Source organism: Garra rufa, chromosome 16 (genome assembly GCF_049309525.1).
Source record: "Garra rufa chromosome 16, GarRuf1.0, whole genome shotgun sequence".
Lineage (NCBI taxonomy): Eukaryota > Metazoa > Chordata > Actinopteri > Cypriniformes > Cyprinidae > Garra > Garra rufa.
In genome coordinates, this window is record NC_133376.1 from 18,144,286 (window position 1) to 18,163,049 (window position 18,764).

At 35.2% G+C, this 18,764-nt stretch overlaps 1 protein-coding gene across 2 annotated transcripts; it reads left to right on the top strand.

Annotated features, from left to right (window-relative positions):
* The first annotated feature begins 6,446 nt into the window (after positions 1 to 6,446).
* Positions 6,447 to 18,043, top strand: ube2d2l (ubiquitin-conjugating enzyme E2D 2 (UBC4/5 homolog, yeast), like). 2 transcript variants are annotated; one of them, XM_073820834.1, is made up of 8 exons: positions 6,447 to 6,774; positions 12,679 to 12,742; positions 12,834 to 12,865; positions 12,991 to 13,068; positions 13,699 to 13,804; positions 13,919 to 14,012; positions 14,115 to 14,164; positions 17,164 to 18,043. In XM_073820834.1, exons 1-7 carry the CDS (start codon positions 6,751 to 6,753, stop codon positions 14,161 to 14,163), a joined length of 447 nt encoding a protein of 148 aa, XP_073676935.1. In that variant the 5' UTR covers positions 6,447 to 6,750; the 3' UTR covers position 14,164; positions 17,164 to 18,043. The 2 variants fall into 2 exon arrangements, with proteins under 2 accessions (XP_073676935.1, XP_073676936.1); XM_073820835.1 differs by lacking the exon at positions 14,115 to 14,164 and having other exon boundaries at positions 6,448 to 6,774.
* The last annotated feature ends 721 nt before the right edge of the window (positions 18,044 to 18,764 follow it).

Here is an 18,764-nt window from a genome sequence, read left to right on the forward strand (position 1 = left end):
GGTTTAGGCTTGCGCAGCTGTTGCTATGACAGCAAGTCCAGGATGAGCTTCGAAGAACCAAACAATCCAAGATCATGCCAAATAGTCAACAATCAAATCCAGCTAACTTAGTTAGCGAGGTACGAAGAACGGACCCCCGGTCTTTAATGGGTAGTGTTGCTCAACTTGTCTCTACAGAATCCCCTACAAGTATCAAGATTGGGTGAAATACATTTCCACAGAAGAATTTCACCTTGGAAGAATGCATATCATCATTGTCATGTTGAAAAATGGCCAACAATGTAGGGAATGTGGAGAAGGTAGCATCTTCTGTTTCAAGTTTTTATATTACATCACACAGTTGTGTGTGATAAAGCACACCTCCCTCACAATTTCAGCACTCACACATCCCTAGAAGAGTTTTACTACCACTTATCTTCACTGTGGGAACCAGGCACTTCTCACTGTACTCCTCCTCTAGCAACGCCAGAACATTTTCGATGCGTATAGATCTGGGCCTGTATTCACAAAACATTTTATCTTACCACTAAGAGTTCTCCTAAATAGCAGTAAAAGTTTTCTCTTAAAACCTATTAACAAAGCTGCTGAGACAAACTTTTACTAAGGAATAGAGAGAAGTCTTAAGCTAAGACTAAGGGCGGGGTTGACCTCGTTGCTATGGAAGATGTCAGCATGCCTACTAACTAAGCACACAGTGATTGGCTGATAGGGGAGGAGTCTCTGTCAGAGATTTGTTCATAGAAATATTGTAGAGGTTAAATGCAGGTTAAATGTCACTAATTAAACAAGTATATGTTCAGCTGATTGTCAGTCTTTTACATGTGTGCTTCTCATAAACAATTAGCTCATAATGCATATAAAGCTTTTTTATTAACAGAATAGAATACTCATGGCTGATAGTAAGATATGCAAACCAGAAAACCAAACTGGACGCAAAAACTGCTGTTACTTCTTGCCCAACTTGTTAATGAAAACAATGATATAATCAAAGGAAAATTTGGAATTGTATTAACCTCCAAAAACAAAAAAGTTGTGTGGGAAAATGTGTGCAAATAAATGAGTGTTTTAGTTCCAAGGCAGATTGCCAGCAACAGCCATTTTAGGACAGTTGGGATTTGGTCTTAGTGACTTAGGAGTCCTCTCATCTACTTCTAATGTTTCACAGATTTAGGAGGTAGTTTTAGAGCTAAAATGCTTTGTGAAATACACTGGGCCCGCATTCACGAAACATAAGGCTAAAAGTAACTCATAACTTGCTGATTTAGGTGTCAGTCCTAAATTTAGGACTCCTAATTTTTTGCTATAAGAGTATATTAATGCTAAAACTAGCTCCTAAATCTGTGAAACGTTAGGAGTCCTAAGTCACTAACACCAAATCCTAAAATGGCGTTTGCTGGCAATCTGCCTTTTTAAGAACTTTTTAAGAAACACTCATTTATTTGCACAAACATGTTTTTCCACGCAACCTTTTTTGGTTTTAGAGGTTATCCTATTTGCACACATATGTTTTTCGCATTCTGGAGGTAATCTAACTCATTTCCCTTTGATTATATCCTTGTTTTCATTGACAAGTTGTGCAGTAAGTAACAGCTGTTATTGCGTCCAGTTTGATTTTCTTTTATGTTTGCATATCTTACTGTCAGCCATGATTATTCCATTCTGTTAATAAAACATGCTGTTTATATGCATATCAGCTAATTGTTTATGAGAAGCACACATGTTAAAGGCTGACAATCAGCTGTACTTGTTTAATTACTGACACTTAGCCTGCATTTTAAAATCTTTATTTAAATGTGGCAACAATTTTTTTTTAAACTTTAATATAAAAAAAATGCTCTCCAATATTTCTATGAACAAATCTCTGACAGAGACTCCTCCCCTATCAGCCAATCATTGTGTCCATAATATGCATGCTGACATCATCCATAGCAATGAGGTCAACCCCGCCCTTAATCTTAGTGACTTCTCTCTATTCCTTAGTAAAACATAAAAATCTTAGCAGCTTTGTTAATAGGTTTTAAGAGAAAACTTTTACTGCTATTTAGGAGAACTTTTACTGGTAAGATAAAATGTTTTTTGAATATGGACCTTGGGCTCGCATTCACAAAACATTTTAAGGCTAAAAGTAGCTCATTACTTGCAGATTTAGGAGAAAATAGTAAAAATAATGGGTGTGTCAGTCCTAAACTTAGGACTCCTACATTTTTTGCTCTAAGAGTATTTCACAAAGCATTTAGCGTTTAAGCTAGCTCCTAATTTTGTGATAGGAGTAGTGAAGAGGACTCCTAAGTCACAAGACCAAATCCCAACTATCCTAAGATGACTGTTGCTGGCAATTCTGCCTCCGAACTTAAACTTCTCAGAAACACTCAGCACACATATGTTTTCCCACGCAACTTTTTTGGTTTTGGAGGTTATCCCAACTCCAAATTTTCCTTTGATTATATTCTTGTTTTCATTAACAAGTTGGACAGGAAGTAACAGATGTTCTTGCGTCCAGTTTGGTTTTCTTTTACGTTTGCATATCTTACAATCAGCCATGATTATTCTATTCCAGTGGTTCAACTCCAGTCCTCGAGGCCCACTGCTCTGCACGTTTTATATGTTTCTGAATCTGACACACTCACCCTGCGTTCCATTCGGAAGTGCTCATCCCTATGGGATAGTTAGTAAGCATGCTGACATCATCCATAGGAACGAGGTCAACCCTGCCCTTACTCTTAGCTTAAAGGATTAGTTTACTTCCAGAACAAAAATGTACAGATAATGTACTCACCCCCTTGTCATCCAAGATGTTCATGTCTTTCTTTCTTCAGTCGTAAAGAAATTATGTTTTTTGAGGAAAACATGTCAGGATTTCCTTCCATACGATGGATATGTATGGTGCCCCCAAGATTGAACTTCCAAAATGTAGTTTAAACACAGCTTCAAACAGCTCTAAACGATTCCAGCCGAGTAAGAAGGGTCTTATCTAGCGAAATGATGGACAATTTATATACTTTTTAACCTCAAATGCTCATGCTGTGTCTTGTCTCTGCGTTGCGTATGCGTAGTCTGTGTAATCCGGGATGATTTTGAAGTTGGGGAAGAAAACAAAATGTGAGTTTTTCGACATACCCTAACTGTATTGAGGTTAAAAATTATTTACATTTTTCAATTTGTTTAGAAAATAACCATTTTACCAGATAAGACCTTTTTCCTTGGCTGAGATCATTTAGAGCCCTTTGAAGCTGCATTTAAACTGCATTTTGGAAGTTCAAACTTAGGGGCACCATAGATGTCCATTATATGGAGAGAAATCCTGAAATCTTTTCCCCCAAAAAACATAATTTCTTTACAACTGAAGAAAGAAAGACATGAACATCTTGGATGACAAGGGGGTGAGTATTTTATCTGTATTTTTTTGTTCTGAAAGTGAGCTTATCCTTTAAGACTTCTCTCTGTTTCTAGGTAAAAGTTTGTCTCAGCAGCTTTGTTAATGGGTTTTAAGAGAAAACACTTAGCTAAAAACTTTTACTGCTATTTAGGAGAACTCTTAGTGGTAAGAGAAAATGTTTTGTGAATACAGGCCCTGAAATGATTGACTTGGTCTTATGAGACAAGAGTATGGATTCACAGAAGTCCATATCTTGTAAAAATGTGCCTTGGAAAAAATTTAATGACTTTATTGTGCTACAGTAGGTAGTTCCAGTGTGGACAACAATCACAGATGTCATTTTTGCAGGCTGCATCTTAGTAGTTATATTGTATATCGTAAGTATATTAGTAACTCTTTTTATAGCTTTTGCCAGCTCTGAGACACTTGCTTGGAAATTCTCCTGCTCTAATTAAAGCTTAAAGTGAAGGCATGGTTATTTCAGGGGCCTTGTCACAAGTCCATTGTTTTTTAAATCTGTGTTACTTTTGCTATACTTTTACACTTAAAACTTACTTTCTGTCAGAAAAAAAGCTAAATTTGTATTTTTAGGGGTACAAGCTTGACAGTTCCTTCTTTACCCTTGAAGGGTTCGTTATAATATAGAGTAGGCTAATATATGTTGATAAGTGAAAAACCACAACAACAGTTGTAGCTTTTGCGATATGATGCGCAAGTTCCTCCCTAAAAGTCATTGTATAATTCACACGCTGTTTTCTACTTCACCTAAATATGTATCATAATTTACCTGTTTTCCTGTCCAACCACTTCTACAGTCAAACTTACCACAACGCCGAGGCGCACTTCACACTTGTGACGCTAGATGAGTGGCTCACGACCCGCCCTTCTCAATCAATTCACGCAGACGACAGGTATTAAAACTGCTTGACAACCCCCAAAACCCCAACAAAATACATATAGCGCTCTAAAATCAAGCAAAGTTAGAAACACATTTACTTACCGTGAAAGTTAAGAAGAGCTCAGAAGGCACGTTCCATTTAGCCGCGCACCTGATGCGCATGCGCACAGAGCGAAGGAAATAAATACAGCACCGTATTTGGGTCATTCCTGGGAATCGGTGCCTTTTTAACATCATAACATTTAAAAAATGAAACATTTATTCAAATCAGTTCTTGTGTAATCATAATAGAGAGCTGTAAAACATGAGGCATATAAAATGTTAGATATATAAATTCAAGCAATTATGAGGAGGAGGACCATAAATGTCCACGCAGTTAGGGACAAATGCACAACCATTTTAAATATTTATAAATATGTAAAATTTAAAAAAGTTTAACTACACTACTTCTTCAACTTAAACATCAATTGTTGTCACTATCACTATGTACGCTAAATGTTTCCAGCCTGTTTCCATTTGACCTAAAATCTGCCATGAGCAAAAAATGTCACCACAGAAGGTCTGTCAAATAAACTTTTTTTACTATTTACTTTTTTCATATTTCCCTTAATAGGCTGGACATGTTGAAGTTGACCACATCAGATTGGAAAGATAAAATAAGTAAAAATAGACAGTTAACAAAACAGAAGTTCTCATTCACCTTCCCCCAGTTGTTTTACCTTCAAGGAAATTATGTCAGCTGTTTGATAGGATGTAATTTCCTTTTTTTCCTAACTTTCATTTAAAGGGCAAGTAGTCGAATATAACAGGGTGGACTATATTTTGAGGGACAAGCTAACCATTATTATTTGTATGAATTTAATACTTGGAAAATATATATACATAAAAAAACTATTACTGTTATACCAAACAAGGTGAAAAACAAATCACTCATATTAGGTGTTGTATTCGTCATGAAAATGGCAGACACAGACTGGGGACATAGAAAAAAATGTGATATTTGGTGGTTTAAAATGCTGTAAAATGTTTAGAATTATATATAAATAAAAACTTAAATATGCTTAAAGTTCTCAAGGTGTTTTTTTACGTCAAAGACAACTTTAAAATTGATGTTTAAAATTTTAAGGCAATAATATCATGATCTTGGGGACACAAAACGCACCAAATCCCAGGAATGACTGTAAAACAGTAAATAAAGCAGCCACAAATACATCACTTGCTCACCAATGGATCCTCTGCAGTGAATGGGTGCCATCGGAATGAGAGTCCTAACAGCTAATAAAAACATCATAATAATCCACTCCAGTCCATCAATTATTGTCTTGTGATGTTAAAAGCTGCCTGTTTGTAAACAAGACTTTAAACTTTAAACCACTTCTGGCCAAAATAGTCCATAATCCATAACGCTTCCTCCAGTAAAAAATGTCCATCCCGTGTTGTCCTTTCACATCAAAATCCATTGATTTATATGCTTACAAATGTTTTGAACTATTTTCTTTTGTATAGGGTGGTTAATCTGTGCATATTTCTCTCCTGATTCAGAAAACACGATTTATAGGATCCATATTTTAGTTTGGAAGCAACGGTTTTAAGTTAAAATTGTCTTAATTATGTTTTTTTCCCCCTACAAACACAAATTTTTACTTTACAATACGTTAATTGATGAACTGGAGTCATGATTATACTTGTGCATTATTGTGATGTTTTTATCAGCTGTTTGGACTCTAATTCTGACGGCACCCATTCATGCAGAGGTTCCATTGATGACCAAGTGACCTTATGCTACATTTCACTAAATTTCTTAATGAAGAAACATTAATTTTAATTTTTGGGTCAAATGAACTCCTTTTATAAGTCACAGGACAACATTTAGGTCAATATAAATTTAAATTCCCAAGATGAAATTGTTCCTTGTGGTGGAACAATACATTTGACTTTGATTTGCTGTCTATTTAGGAACTAGACAGCTCACTAGATTTTGCTACTAAAATAAGAGAAACCCTGGCACAAATCCTCATATTTTGTAAGACGGTTTCATAATGTCTTTTCCTCACTATTAGTCACTGCTTCCATCATTTAACACAACATTTCCGTAAACTGATGCTGTGCATAGACGTCAGGACAGACAGAGGGAGTAAGAAAGAGGACATTTTGTAAAGAGAGAGAGAGAGTAAGAGAGAGAGAGAGAGAGAGAGATCAGAGGAGGTGGAGACACACACATACCTATACAAGTGTTCAGTGTTGAAACGCAGGCCTTCCCGTTCATACTCAATATAACTTTCATTCTTGTCGGGATTATTATCGGTCGAATAGCTGGGATTCTGTCAGTCCTTTTTAACGGCTTATTTTGTTCGTTTCCGTTTCAGTCTCGTCGGGTTTCTGTTGGATCTTTAGTGTCTGGCTAGCAAGCACAGCTAACCGCAGCTAGCCGGATAAATCTCTTTCCTCGGCCTCAGGAGCCCATTACACACACAAAATGGCATTAAAACGAATTCACAAGGTAAAATATTATATTCTATGTTAATTATTTTAAAATAATTTCCCAAACCCTTTGGGTTTTTGTTTGATATGTAAACGATGTAGACGTTAGCAAATGCTATGAGGATAGCAGGCTTGGTTATGAAGCTTGACTGTTTTTGTTTTATTACTGTTATTGTTGTTATTTATCTGAATGTTGTTTGTTGTATTATTGGTTCCTCAAAATGCCAATTCTAACATTGTTATCTATCTATCTATCTATCTATCTATCTATCTATCTATCTATCTATCTATCTATTTGTGTTTATCATCAATATGTTTTTTTAATCAATAATCTATCTACACAACCTTAATAACAAGTGCCACATTGTAATACATAAAACATAACCATTTACAACATGTCTTGTATCAAAAAGAAGGAAATACTGGAATCAGATTTTACAAGGTGGATAAGGAGGATTTTATTGTGGATGTATTTCCTCTGTGAGTCACATCCAGTTAAACAGAACCTTATGTGATTTCTCATGCTTGAACTCATTGTGTTGATTCAGATGAATAATATTTCTGAATCATCTCGGCCACAGACGTTACTTATTGGGGCAAGATTTGCCTTAACTGGTTCAGATATAATCTTTTGGCCATATAACACAGGCGTCTTATTAGTTACTGTTGTCCCTTGTAATAGTGACGTTCTATCATTTTGGTAAACGCCACAACTTTGCGTCATTGCTGGAAGTTCTTCCTGGAAAGCTACTACGAATACTCCAGTTAGATATATCCGGCCCATACCAGTGTGAAGTAGTTGCACAATAGTTGTTGAACTTGGCGACAGGATGTTCCCCTCTTTCGCTGACTTTGAGAGCTTCTATAAGTTAGACTGACACAGCAGATTGTTTGTGGGCTGACGGCCAAATACTTAGTTGGTCCCATGTTTCTGTGGCTTGTTACTCTCATATCAAGCAGTTTTCAGGCCTTTGGCTTGTTTAATAGGGAAATGTGAAGCATGGTGGAAACTGAAAATTGAGCTGAGAATTTAAGGACAGCAAATGCCAAGTGGGCACACAGACGTCTGGTTGAAAATACCAGCCATGGATCTCTCAAGTGATGGCAGGGCTGGTTTATTCCCCACACCCTCGTCTAAAGTATACAGACGTAAAAATAGCTGCCACTCTTAGTGCCTATGTTCACACTGTCCTATATTGGTTAGCTGAATTGGTGTCGTACTTTGATTCTCCGGAAGGCTCACCTCCACCTACGTCATCCACACTGCTTTGATTAGGCATAACAGAAAATGAAATTACTTCTTGAAACACTTGTAATTTGGTTGTGTTATTTTTTGTTGTTTTGTGAGCCATATAACAAGCTGAAATGTTGCCTACGAATTAAGAACGTCCTTGATTTAACTTTCCAGCGTTGTTGTTCTTCTTCTGTGGATTGTGACACTGTTTAGTTCCTAGTTTGGTTTGGTTAGTTCCTTATTAATAGCTCAGAGATCAATCTAAGCGAATCTCAGATTTTCAAACTGACTTTTCACTTTATGTAGTTAAATTATGCCATTTCTGTTGAGCTATATATATATATATATATATATATACAGTCAAACCGAAAATTATTCAGACACCATATATAATTTGATATTTATTTGGGTGCAGGACACTATAGTTAATTTTTGTAAGTGAGGATAGCAAAATGAAGTAAACTGTGACATATTACCCAAAAATTCTTCATACAGTGGACTACGAGTAAAATTTATTAAAAATTGCGACCAAAAATGTGATTTTACACTGTGACCTGACCATGTTTTGTTACATACCTTTCTATCAAAGTCTATCAAATTTGTTCTGACACAGTTGAACTCTTGAGGAAATAAACTGTGATATGTCTGATGGTGTCTGAATAAATTTTAGTTTGACTGTAATTTATATATTTATATAATGCACAATACAGCTGAGTGTTCGGAAACTGAATTTTAACATTTATGAAACAAGGTTTATTTAGCTAGAAGCAGGTCTAGAGAAGACAATGTTGTCATTCTTCAGCTTAACTCAGTTCAGTTTTGATTCAGTTCAGTAACAGAGGTGTTGCAAAAATTGTTAATCATGAAACAAATTTGATTCTGCTATAAATAATAGAAATTTGTTGTGTCAACTGGTTTTATATTCACAGATGTGCAACTTGTAAATAATATTATGAGCTAAACAGACTACCTGTGTTTGTTTTGATGTTTCCACCTTAGACACCCTGATCATCAAAGAAACCTCTGACCTCTATTTCCTGTCTACTCACATGCTTACACGCACAGGCAAGCGCCGCCAGAGGGTTGTCTGCACTTCACATACATGAATTCTCAGAAATGTGCTATTTTCTCAGAAGTGGTTTATATAGGCACTGTATTTTCTCATAAAGAGAGAGCGAAAGCTCTTGAACGGTAGTTATTTCCTTGTTGTCTTAATGCCTAGGTGTGGCTACAGATGAGAATACTGGTTTATTATGCCAACATTTGTCGTTATTACCTAAACCATTACTAAACCAACACTCACCTTATTGTGAACACCCATTTGACCCATTTCACCTAGAAATGTAGCCAAAGCACAAACACTGAAACTGCCTGAAGATGTTGATCAAGTGCTGACATGCAGGAGCTTAGTGCCATTATTGCTTTTATAAAGCTAATTCTGATAAATATTATTGTTAATATATTAACAATGTAATCATTATGCTAATACTCATTATTATTATTATTATTATTATGAAAAATACTACTAATAATAACATTGTTTTAAATAGAAGTGTCTGAACTGCATTTATTTTATCAAAAAACAGTAATGTTGTGAAATTATTCTTACCATTTTAAATAACTCCTTTGCATTTTAATATATTTTAAAATGTAATTTATTCATGTGATGCCAAAGCTGAATTTTCAGAAGTCTTCAGTGTATCATGATCCTTCAGAAATTATTCTAAGATAGTGATTTCCTGCTTAAGAAACATTTATTATTAGTGTAGAAACTGTTGCGCTGCTTAATATTTTTGTAAAAACCATAATACATTTTTAAGGACTCTTTGATTTCCAAAAGAACAACATATGAAAACAACATAAATGTCCTTTCTGTTACTTTCGATCCATTTAATGCATTGATGCTGAATAAAAGTATTAATTTCTTTAAAAATATATAATAATAAAATCTCATGTCCCTAAAGTTTTGAACTGTAGTGTAAATACTTCAGTTCAATTCAATTCAATTTTATGTCTGACTGTTAGCAACGTATTTATCATTTAATCAATGGCTGTTATTTAAAGATTGCGTATTCATCCATACATTAAACATTAAATATTAAATAAGTTACTTTACTGTAAATACAATTTTTGGATAGTATTCTTTACATACCCTCTTCTAGTGCTGTTTATCACTAGATTTTATATTGAAGAACAGATACAGGTGATGTCAAAAGTTTACATACACCTTGCAGAATCTGCACAATTTTAATTAACCAAAATAAGAGGGATCATACAAAATGCATGTTATTGTTTTATTCAGTAATGATCTGAATAAGATATTTCACATAAAAGATGTTTACATACAGTCCACAAGAGAAAATAATAGTTGAATTTATAAAAATGACTAGATTCTTAATACTGTGTTGTTACCTGAATGATGCATAGCTGTGTTTTTTGTTTATTGTTAATTGTTTATGAGTCCCTTGTTTGTCCTGAACAGTTAAACTGCCCGCTGTTCTTGACAGAGGTATTTCAGGTCCCACAAATTCTTAGTTTGAACCCTTTCCAACAATGACTGTATGATTTAGAGATTTATCTTTTTTTATACTGAGGACAACTAAGGGACTCATATGCTGATATTTAGGCAAAATAAGAAAAAATTTACATTTTCATTCTGTTTAAAAGTTTACACCCCTGGCTCGTAATGTTTGCTACTGAAGCATCAGTGAGGGTTTGAACTTTCTGTAATAGTTGCATATGAGTGCAAAAATCTCAAAATCATACAGTCATTGTTTGAAAGGGTTCAAATACACAAAAATGCTGAAAAACCAAAGAAGTTGTGGGACCTGAAGATATTTTTTTTAAGAACAGTGGGCAGTTTGACTGTTCAGGGCAAACAAGGGACTCATGAACAACTATCACAAAAAAAAACATACAGCTGTGGATCATTCAGGTAACAACACGGTATTTAGAATCAAGTGAATGTAAACTTTTGAACAGTTGAACAGTTCAACTATTCTTTTTTTCTTGTGGGCTATATGTAAATGTTTATTATATATGTTTTATGTAAAATATCTTATTCAGCTCAGTACTAAATAAAAAAATAACATGCATTTTGTATGATCCCTCTTATTTTTGTAAAATAATTACCATTTTCAGATTCTGCAAGGTGCATGTAAACTTTTGACTTCAACTGTAAATGAAAAAAGTTAATTATCAATGGGCCAAAATGTCTGTAAACTAGGTACAAATGGATGCATCGCAACAGACTTTATTTAAATACGACCCACATTCTGACACCAAAATCAAAACAACTTGAACTGTTCCATTTTTTGGTGTGTGGATATATGAGACTGTGAGGAAACAAAATAACATTTTACTCAATCAACCTCTGTTGATGTTTTTTGTAAAGTTGCATTAAGAAGATGACACTGCTGCCTGTGGTTTTTCCAGTGGAGAAAACTTTCAGTATTCAGATCAGTGAGGGTGAGAGTGAGTGAAATTAAAGGATAATCTGTCCACTGTTCCCATCTAATTCTGATGACACATGAGTCTCCGCTTTGATTGTTCTCCAGAATCAACAGTTTGGGCCTCTGGGACAGAAGAAGCCATCTAGTTGTGACAGTTCATAAATTGCATTATCTGTCTGGGAGAGGAATGCATCAGTGTAAAATCTGGATTAAAATGAAGGGCCTCATCAAGTCTGTTTCCTACAGAGACATCTTAGATTTCAGTGTCTAAATGTGGATTTAAATAGAACCAGTTAAATGACACAATGACTGATAATGTACTTTGAGTCCAAATCAGATTGCTCATCCAGCAAATTAAAAGAGTCTGATACAATTGGGTTATTATAACTGGTGTCATGTCTCACTTATGACTTGATAGTGGCAGAAGACTACATTTTGAAATTAGTCATTTTCTACGTTATGAACCAGTTGTTCAACTATGTCGATTCCCACCATGATGACTTAATGTTTGTACCGAGTGTCTTGTATAGAAGCCTAAAAAAAGTAGTTGCAACTTTTTTTTTCCCATAATTGTCATAATCTGACTTTTTTTGTTATAGTTATCCTTAATGCATAAACATTCAAACAAACATATTACTTAAGTTACTTTACCATGATTAAAGTTTTTGGGTACTATTCTTTAGAAAACCTCCTCTAGTGCTGTTTATCACTAGATTTTTTATCGAAGAACGGATACAATTGAAGTCAAAAGTTTACATACCCCTTGCAGAATCTGCAAAATGTTCATTATTTAACCAAAGTAAGAGGGATCATAAAATGCAATTTTTTTTCGTTTAGTCCTGACTTGAATAAGATGTTTCACATAAAAGACATTAACATATAGTCAACAAAAGAAAATAATAGTTGAATTTCATGATGACTGAATATTTGTACTGAGTGTCTTGTATAGAAGCCTAAAAAAGTAATTGTGACTTTATCTCACAATTTTTACTTTATTTTTTCCATAATTGTCATAATCTGAGTTTTTTGTCTTGCAATTCCAAGTTTACATCTTGCTGTTCTGAAATTATATCTAACAATTCTGTCCTTTTTTCCTTTTTTCACTTTGACGTTTTTCCTCAGGAATGTAATGTATAGAAACTGTATGAATGAATGAAAGACTGATTCCCAGAATTTATTTGGAAAGCTTCTGTGCAGTACTGATGCATCCTATCTCTCTCTCTCTCTCTCTCTTTAGGAACTGACTGATCTGGGCCGGGACCCTCCAGCGCAGTGCTCAGCAGGACCGGTTGGAGATGACTGTGAGTAATTTCGCTCTTTGTTTTCATTACCTGCCTCAGAGCATGTCACTGAACTCACCTTAATGAGACATTTCTTATTCTTTATTTGCAGTGTTTCACTGGCAAGCAACAATTATGGGACCTGTAAGTGGATATGCATATTAATGATGAATTGTGACATTTATTTGCCTGTGATGTCTGCATTGCGTTCAGTATTAACTGAGTTTACTAATAATCTGCTCTGCTGTTTGGTATTTGTTTCTTTACAGAATGACAGTCCATATCAAGGGGGTGTGTTTTTCTTGACCATTCATTTTCCTACAGACTACCCTTTCAAACCACCTAAGGCAAGAATAATTAACTATTTTAACAACCTACAGATTGCTCTGTAAGATTGAGATTGTTTCATGATATTTTGGATTCCCAGCACTTACTGTAGGCAGATGCCACTACAGAAACCTGCTGATATGTGACCCTGGACCACAAAACCAGTCATAAGGTTAAATTTTACAAAACTGAGATATATACATCATATGAAAGCTCAATAAATAAGCTTTCCATTGATATATGGTTTGTTAGGATAGGACAATATTTGGCTGAGATACAACTATTTGAATATCTGGAACCTGAGGGTGCAAAAAAATCAAAATACTGAGAAAATCATCTTTAAAGTTGTCCAAATTAAGTTCTTAACACTGCATATTACTAATCAAAAATTACATTTTTATATATTTATAGAAGGAATTTCACAAAAAATATTAATGGAACATGATCTTTACTTAATTTCCTAATGATTTTTGGCATAAAAGAAAAAATCAATAATTTTGACCCATACTATGTATTTTTGGCTATTGCTACAAATATACCCCAGCGACTTAAGACTGGTTTTGTGGTCCAGGGTCACATATATCCTGAGGATGTACAGTAGGTTTGAAAATTATGTGGTCTGATTGTCTGTTTCATCCTCTAATTTATAGGTTGCATTCACCACAAGAATTTATCACCCAAATATTAACAGTAATGGCAGCATCTGTTTGGATATTCTAAGGTCGCAGTGGTCTCCTGCGTTAACTATCTCTAAAGGTGAGCCAACAAACAATAATGTACTTTACTAAAGTATCTTTTAATGGGATCGCCAAGATAAGCACTGATAATGTTTATGACACAGGCCAACCGCTCTCTTCTTTTCTGTTGTAGTTCTATTGTCCATCTGCTCACTGTTATGTGATCCAAACCCAGATGATCCATTAGTGCCAGAGATAGCACGTATCTATAAAACAGACAATGAAAAGTAAGTATATTTGTGTGTCTTAAGTCAAAAAACACATTTTAATAAAACCTAGGCTGATGCCTTTTAGGTAGTGTGAATTGCTAGTGTGATGTCTCCTCTCAGGTATAATAAACTAGCCAGGGAATGGACAGAGAAATATGCCATGTTATAGGGTGAGCAAGGCATCATGGGAAAGAGTGTCTTTGTGTGAGCATGAAAGGCTTACTAATCTCTGGACATCACCGGGTTGCAATACTGTTGGTCACTGGTTGGCATTTCTACTGCTTGGTGCTCTAATGTTATTGATGGTCTTCATAACTGGATGCAGCTTTGAAAAATTTATTACACATGAGATCAAAATCAGAGAACAACCTATAATTTCCTACATTTCAAGGTCACTGCTTCATCCTATTTGAAGTTATCCTAACAGGAATAGAAGGGCAGTTTTAAGCATATTTCCTAAATTAATTGAATTCTGAAGCATAGTATAAAAAATTTAAGTGAGAAATTTGACAAAGAACTCTGATCAAAATTAGAGAACCCTTCAAGTTGAAATCTGACAACTAGTGCTGATTTCCTTAACTATATGACAAACTCTATTAAACTGGCAGCATTCCTTTAATTTTCACTGAGATTGAAAGAGGCGGGCAGCTGTAAGGTGACTGAAAGCCTGCTACAGGAGGTTGTCCTCGATGAAGGCCAAAGGGATGCCACCACGGGAAAAACTGCCATTCCAAATCTGTAATTCTCAAATGTTGCAGGTTTACAATGACACTAAGTCCTCCAAAAAGCCTGGTGTCTATGCAAGACAACAGCATGGGAAGGCAGGATAATGCAGAGACTCTCAATGGGGAATGGGTTTAACACTGCAGCTGGAATTGCTTGCCAGTTCACTGCTGAACAGGGAAAGGATCTGTTTCCATCTGATGGAAACCATTTTGTTTGCTGTCAAACTGAGGAAAGACTGAAGCTCAAAGAAGTTGGTTAAAGATGGAGGCAACATGCAGTACCTTCCCTGCAAGCATCTCTCAATCAGTCTGCAGTTTTCATGCAAGACAATGCTCTAGTCTCACTGCGAGGTGGGTAAAGCAGTTTGTTGAAGCTAAGAACACTGAAATAATGAAATGGCCAGACCAGAGTCCTGATCTAAGCTTGACTGAAAATCCTTGACGACAAAGTTATGGCTAAGAAACCCACTACAGTTACTAAACTATGGAAGAGAGTGGAAGAAGAGTGGATCAAGATCACACCAGAGCAGACTGAGAAACTAGTGATGTCCTGCCTTTGCAGATATGCTAAAGTCATTCAAAGCAAAGACTTCTACACCTCCTACAAATTTTTGACATCTGTAACCTTCCAAAATTTTAGTTATAATCTTCTTTCGTGCTACAGTGGGTACTGATCTCTAATTTTGATCACTGTTTTTCACAAAACAAAGGTTTTTGTTAAAATTCCTTGGATATTTTGTCAAACATGTTAGTTGAACAGTGGTATAACAACAGTACGGCCAATATTCCAACAAATTTTGAGCGATGAAGACTAAAAATATTCCAGAAAAAAATCAAGTATTTATAGATTGTTCTCTAATTTTGATCTCCATGTAAATGTAGCCTTATCAAGCATAATAGACTTGTTTCAAAACAAAAAAATTGACGTAAAACAAATCTGGTAGTGTATAGCTGGTTAAAAAAAAGTGTCATTTATTTTATTTCCTGACTACTAAAATCAATGTTGTGCATGGGACATGTTTGCAGATAAACTGGTGTGAATAATAACTCACCTAGGCTGGTTTCTGAATGAATCCACGTTTTGAATGAATCATGTAAATGGCTCATTAAGATATTTACCACCACCTGCTGGCAGGTTTAGTTTCTTATTTAGAGTATTATTTCATTAAATAATAATAATAACATTAAAGGGATAGTTCACCCCCCAAAAAGTAAATTCTGTCATCATTTACTCACCCTCATGTTGTTTCAAACCTTTCTATCATGGAACATAAAAGAAAGTATTTTGAAGACTGTTGGTAACAAAGCTGTTTTGGTTACCATGACTTTCATTATATTATTATAAATACTGAGATGTTTCTCAAATTATCTTCTTTTACGTTCCATAGTTTACATTAGGTTTACATGTTTGTTTAATAAATTGTATGCTGAATCAAGTAAAATATTTATTTTTTAAAGCTGCAATTTGTAATTTCTACTTGCTACCTTCTCATTTAACACAAAAATAGCTTTAAATAATCTTTTGTGGGTATTTTCACAGTCAAATGTATTTTTTGATTAATATGCGATTAATCGATAGCCCTAGTTCCTACACATACCAGCCAGTTATGACCTGTTTGTTTTTTTTAAAGGGTTATTTCTCGCAAAAATGAAAATTCTGTCATTAATTTCTAACCCTCATGTCTTTCCAAACATGTAAGTCCTTCATTCATCTTCAGAACACAAATTGAGTTACTTTTGATCTGAGAGCTTTCTGATAGACTGCATAGACAGCAATGTAATTACCACATTGAAGAGCCAGAAAGGTAGTAAGGACATTGATAAAATGGTCACATCAGTGGTTCAACTGTAATTTTATAAGGTTATGAGAATAATTTTTGTGAGCAAAGAAAACAAAAGTAACGTTATTCAACCATTTCTTCCGTGTCAGTTGACGCATGCTCACAAGACAAGATTTTTGTTTTCTTTGCACACTTATTCTAGTAGATTCAAGTTTAACAATTTCCTTACTACCTTTCTGGCCCTTAAACGTGGTAATTACATTGCTGTCAGAAATATCTTAATTTGTGTTCTGAAGATGAACGAAGGTCTTGGAACAATATGAGCGTGAGTAATAATAACAGAATTTTTATTTTTGGCTGAACTATCCCTTTAATTTGTATGGTTTTAATATAGGTTTAATGACAAAAGGTTTAGTTGAGGTAAACAGTTGAGTCTTTCACTATCATCAAAGTAAACAACAGAGGTAATGTTTGGAGTTGCATTGTAAAAGTAAAGAGGATGCCACTGTGTTTGACCTTGAGCCGTCTCTGCACTTTGTTTATGTTGGCTTGAGCCAAGTTGGCAGACGCTCAGCTTACCCAGCATGTGTGACACTGCCTCTGCAACAGCGTTTGCGCCAATGCCACATTTCATTTCTCTTTCTTTCTCTGTCTCTCGCACAGGTACAACAGAATAGCTCGGGAATGGACTCAAAAGTACGCCATGTGATACCTGAAGAACATCAGACCAATCTGCAGTATAGCTGGAAAAAAAACTTTTTTTTCGTCCCCTCAATGAATTGACAGTTCTCCGTGTATTCAGACAATATCAGTTCTACTCGGTTATTTTGACCCCCCTTTAACCTTCATTCACATGCTGTAAAAAAGACCACAACATTGCAGAGATCACCGACTTTATGTTCAGAAAAATGCTCGTGTCAAAGAAGCATGTTTTAACGACGAGCTCACCCATTTTTTTATTGAGATAAGAAAAAGAAACAAAACATAACTAAGGTGAAACCATCGAACGCTTCTGACTCACGCCACTGGCTAGAGGTGCTATTTAAGAAAAAGAAACAACGATTCTGCAGGTGCCAGCGTACCTCGAAAAAGTCGATCTGTCGCTCGGTTGGCCTACATGTTTTTATATGCTTTTACAATAGCAATGAGAACTATGGTCTGTGAAATATATTCTTGCTTCTAACTGACTGTTTCTTACCAAATCAGTCACGTCATTGTATCAGCAGTTACGAAAAATATATATTTTGCATGTTAATGGAACAATTAAAGTAATTGGTCTGTGGTCTGCCAAAAATGAATATCTGCAGACGATGTTAAGCGAATACATGTCCACTTTTAGAGTCTGAGAACTTATTTTGTTACTCCTTTTCTCTCCTCCTTTTGATGTTTTTAGAATGGGGAGCTATTAGTTCGTCTATCCTCCTAAACACTGTTCTCTCGTTGCACTGAATATATGTGATTGGAAGCTCTCAATGGATGACCGATCAACTAATAGCTCTACTAGCTGTTCATTTTGTTTGCTCAATAAAGTTGCTAAACTATCTATTGTACTTGATTTAATACACTGTATTGTATGTCATGTGACAAGCTGCTTTAGCTTAAAATGTATTTTCTTGCCATAATGTCTGGGATTAATCTGGTACAATAACATTAGGTGAATGGACTGAATTTGACACTAGTTGGTCGACCCATGTTTCTAGATCTCTCTGAGATCTCTCAACAACTGCTGGACTATAATTAGTTCTCTGAAGGAGGAACCCCCATTTGTGAGGTGAATAGCAACTTAAACCCTGCTAATACCAACAATGTTGTCATTGATGTATATGTAGACAGATGTCAAAGAGCTTCCATGTTCAATAAGCACCGTTTATTGAGCTCCCTAACAAAGGGTTAATTTGAAGCATTCATTCTAATGTTTACGTTATTTTAAAACTTAAGATTTGTGGTTGAATTTCACAGAAACATGCCCAGGTCCAAAGGGGGAAAAAGTATGAATTCTATTACCAGTATACACTTATACTAGAAGGCATAATGGTAGTATGTGAATATGTGACCCTAGACCACAAAAGTCTGTCATTGTATGGGTCAAAATTATTGATTTTTCTTCTATGCCAAAAATCATTAGGATATTAAGTAAAGCTCATGTTCCATGAAGATATTTAGTAAATTTCCTACCATAAATATATCAAAACTTTAGTGATTAGTAATATGCATTGCTAAGAACTTCACTTGGACAACTTCAAAGGTGGCTTTCCTCAATATTT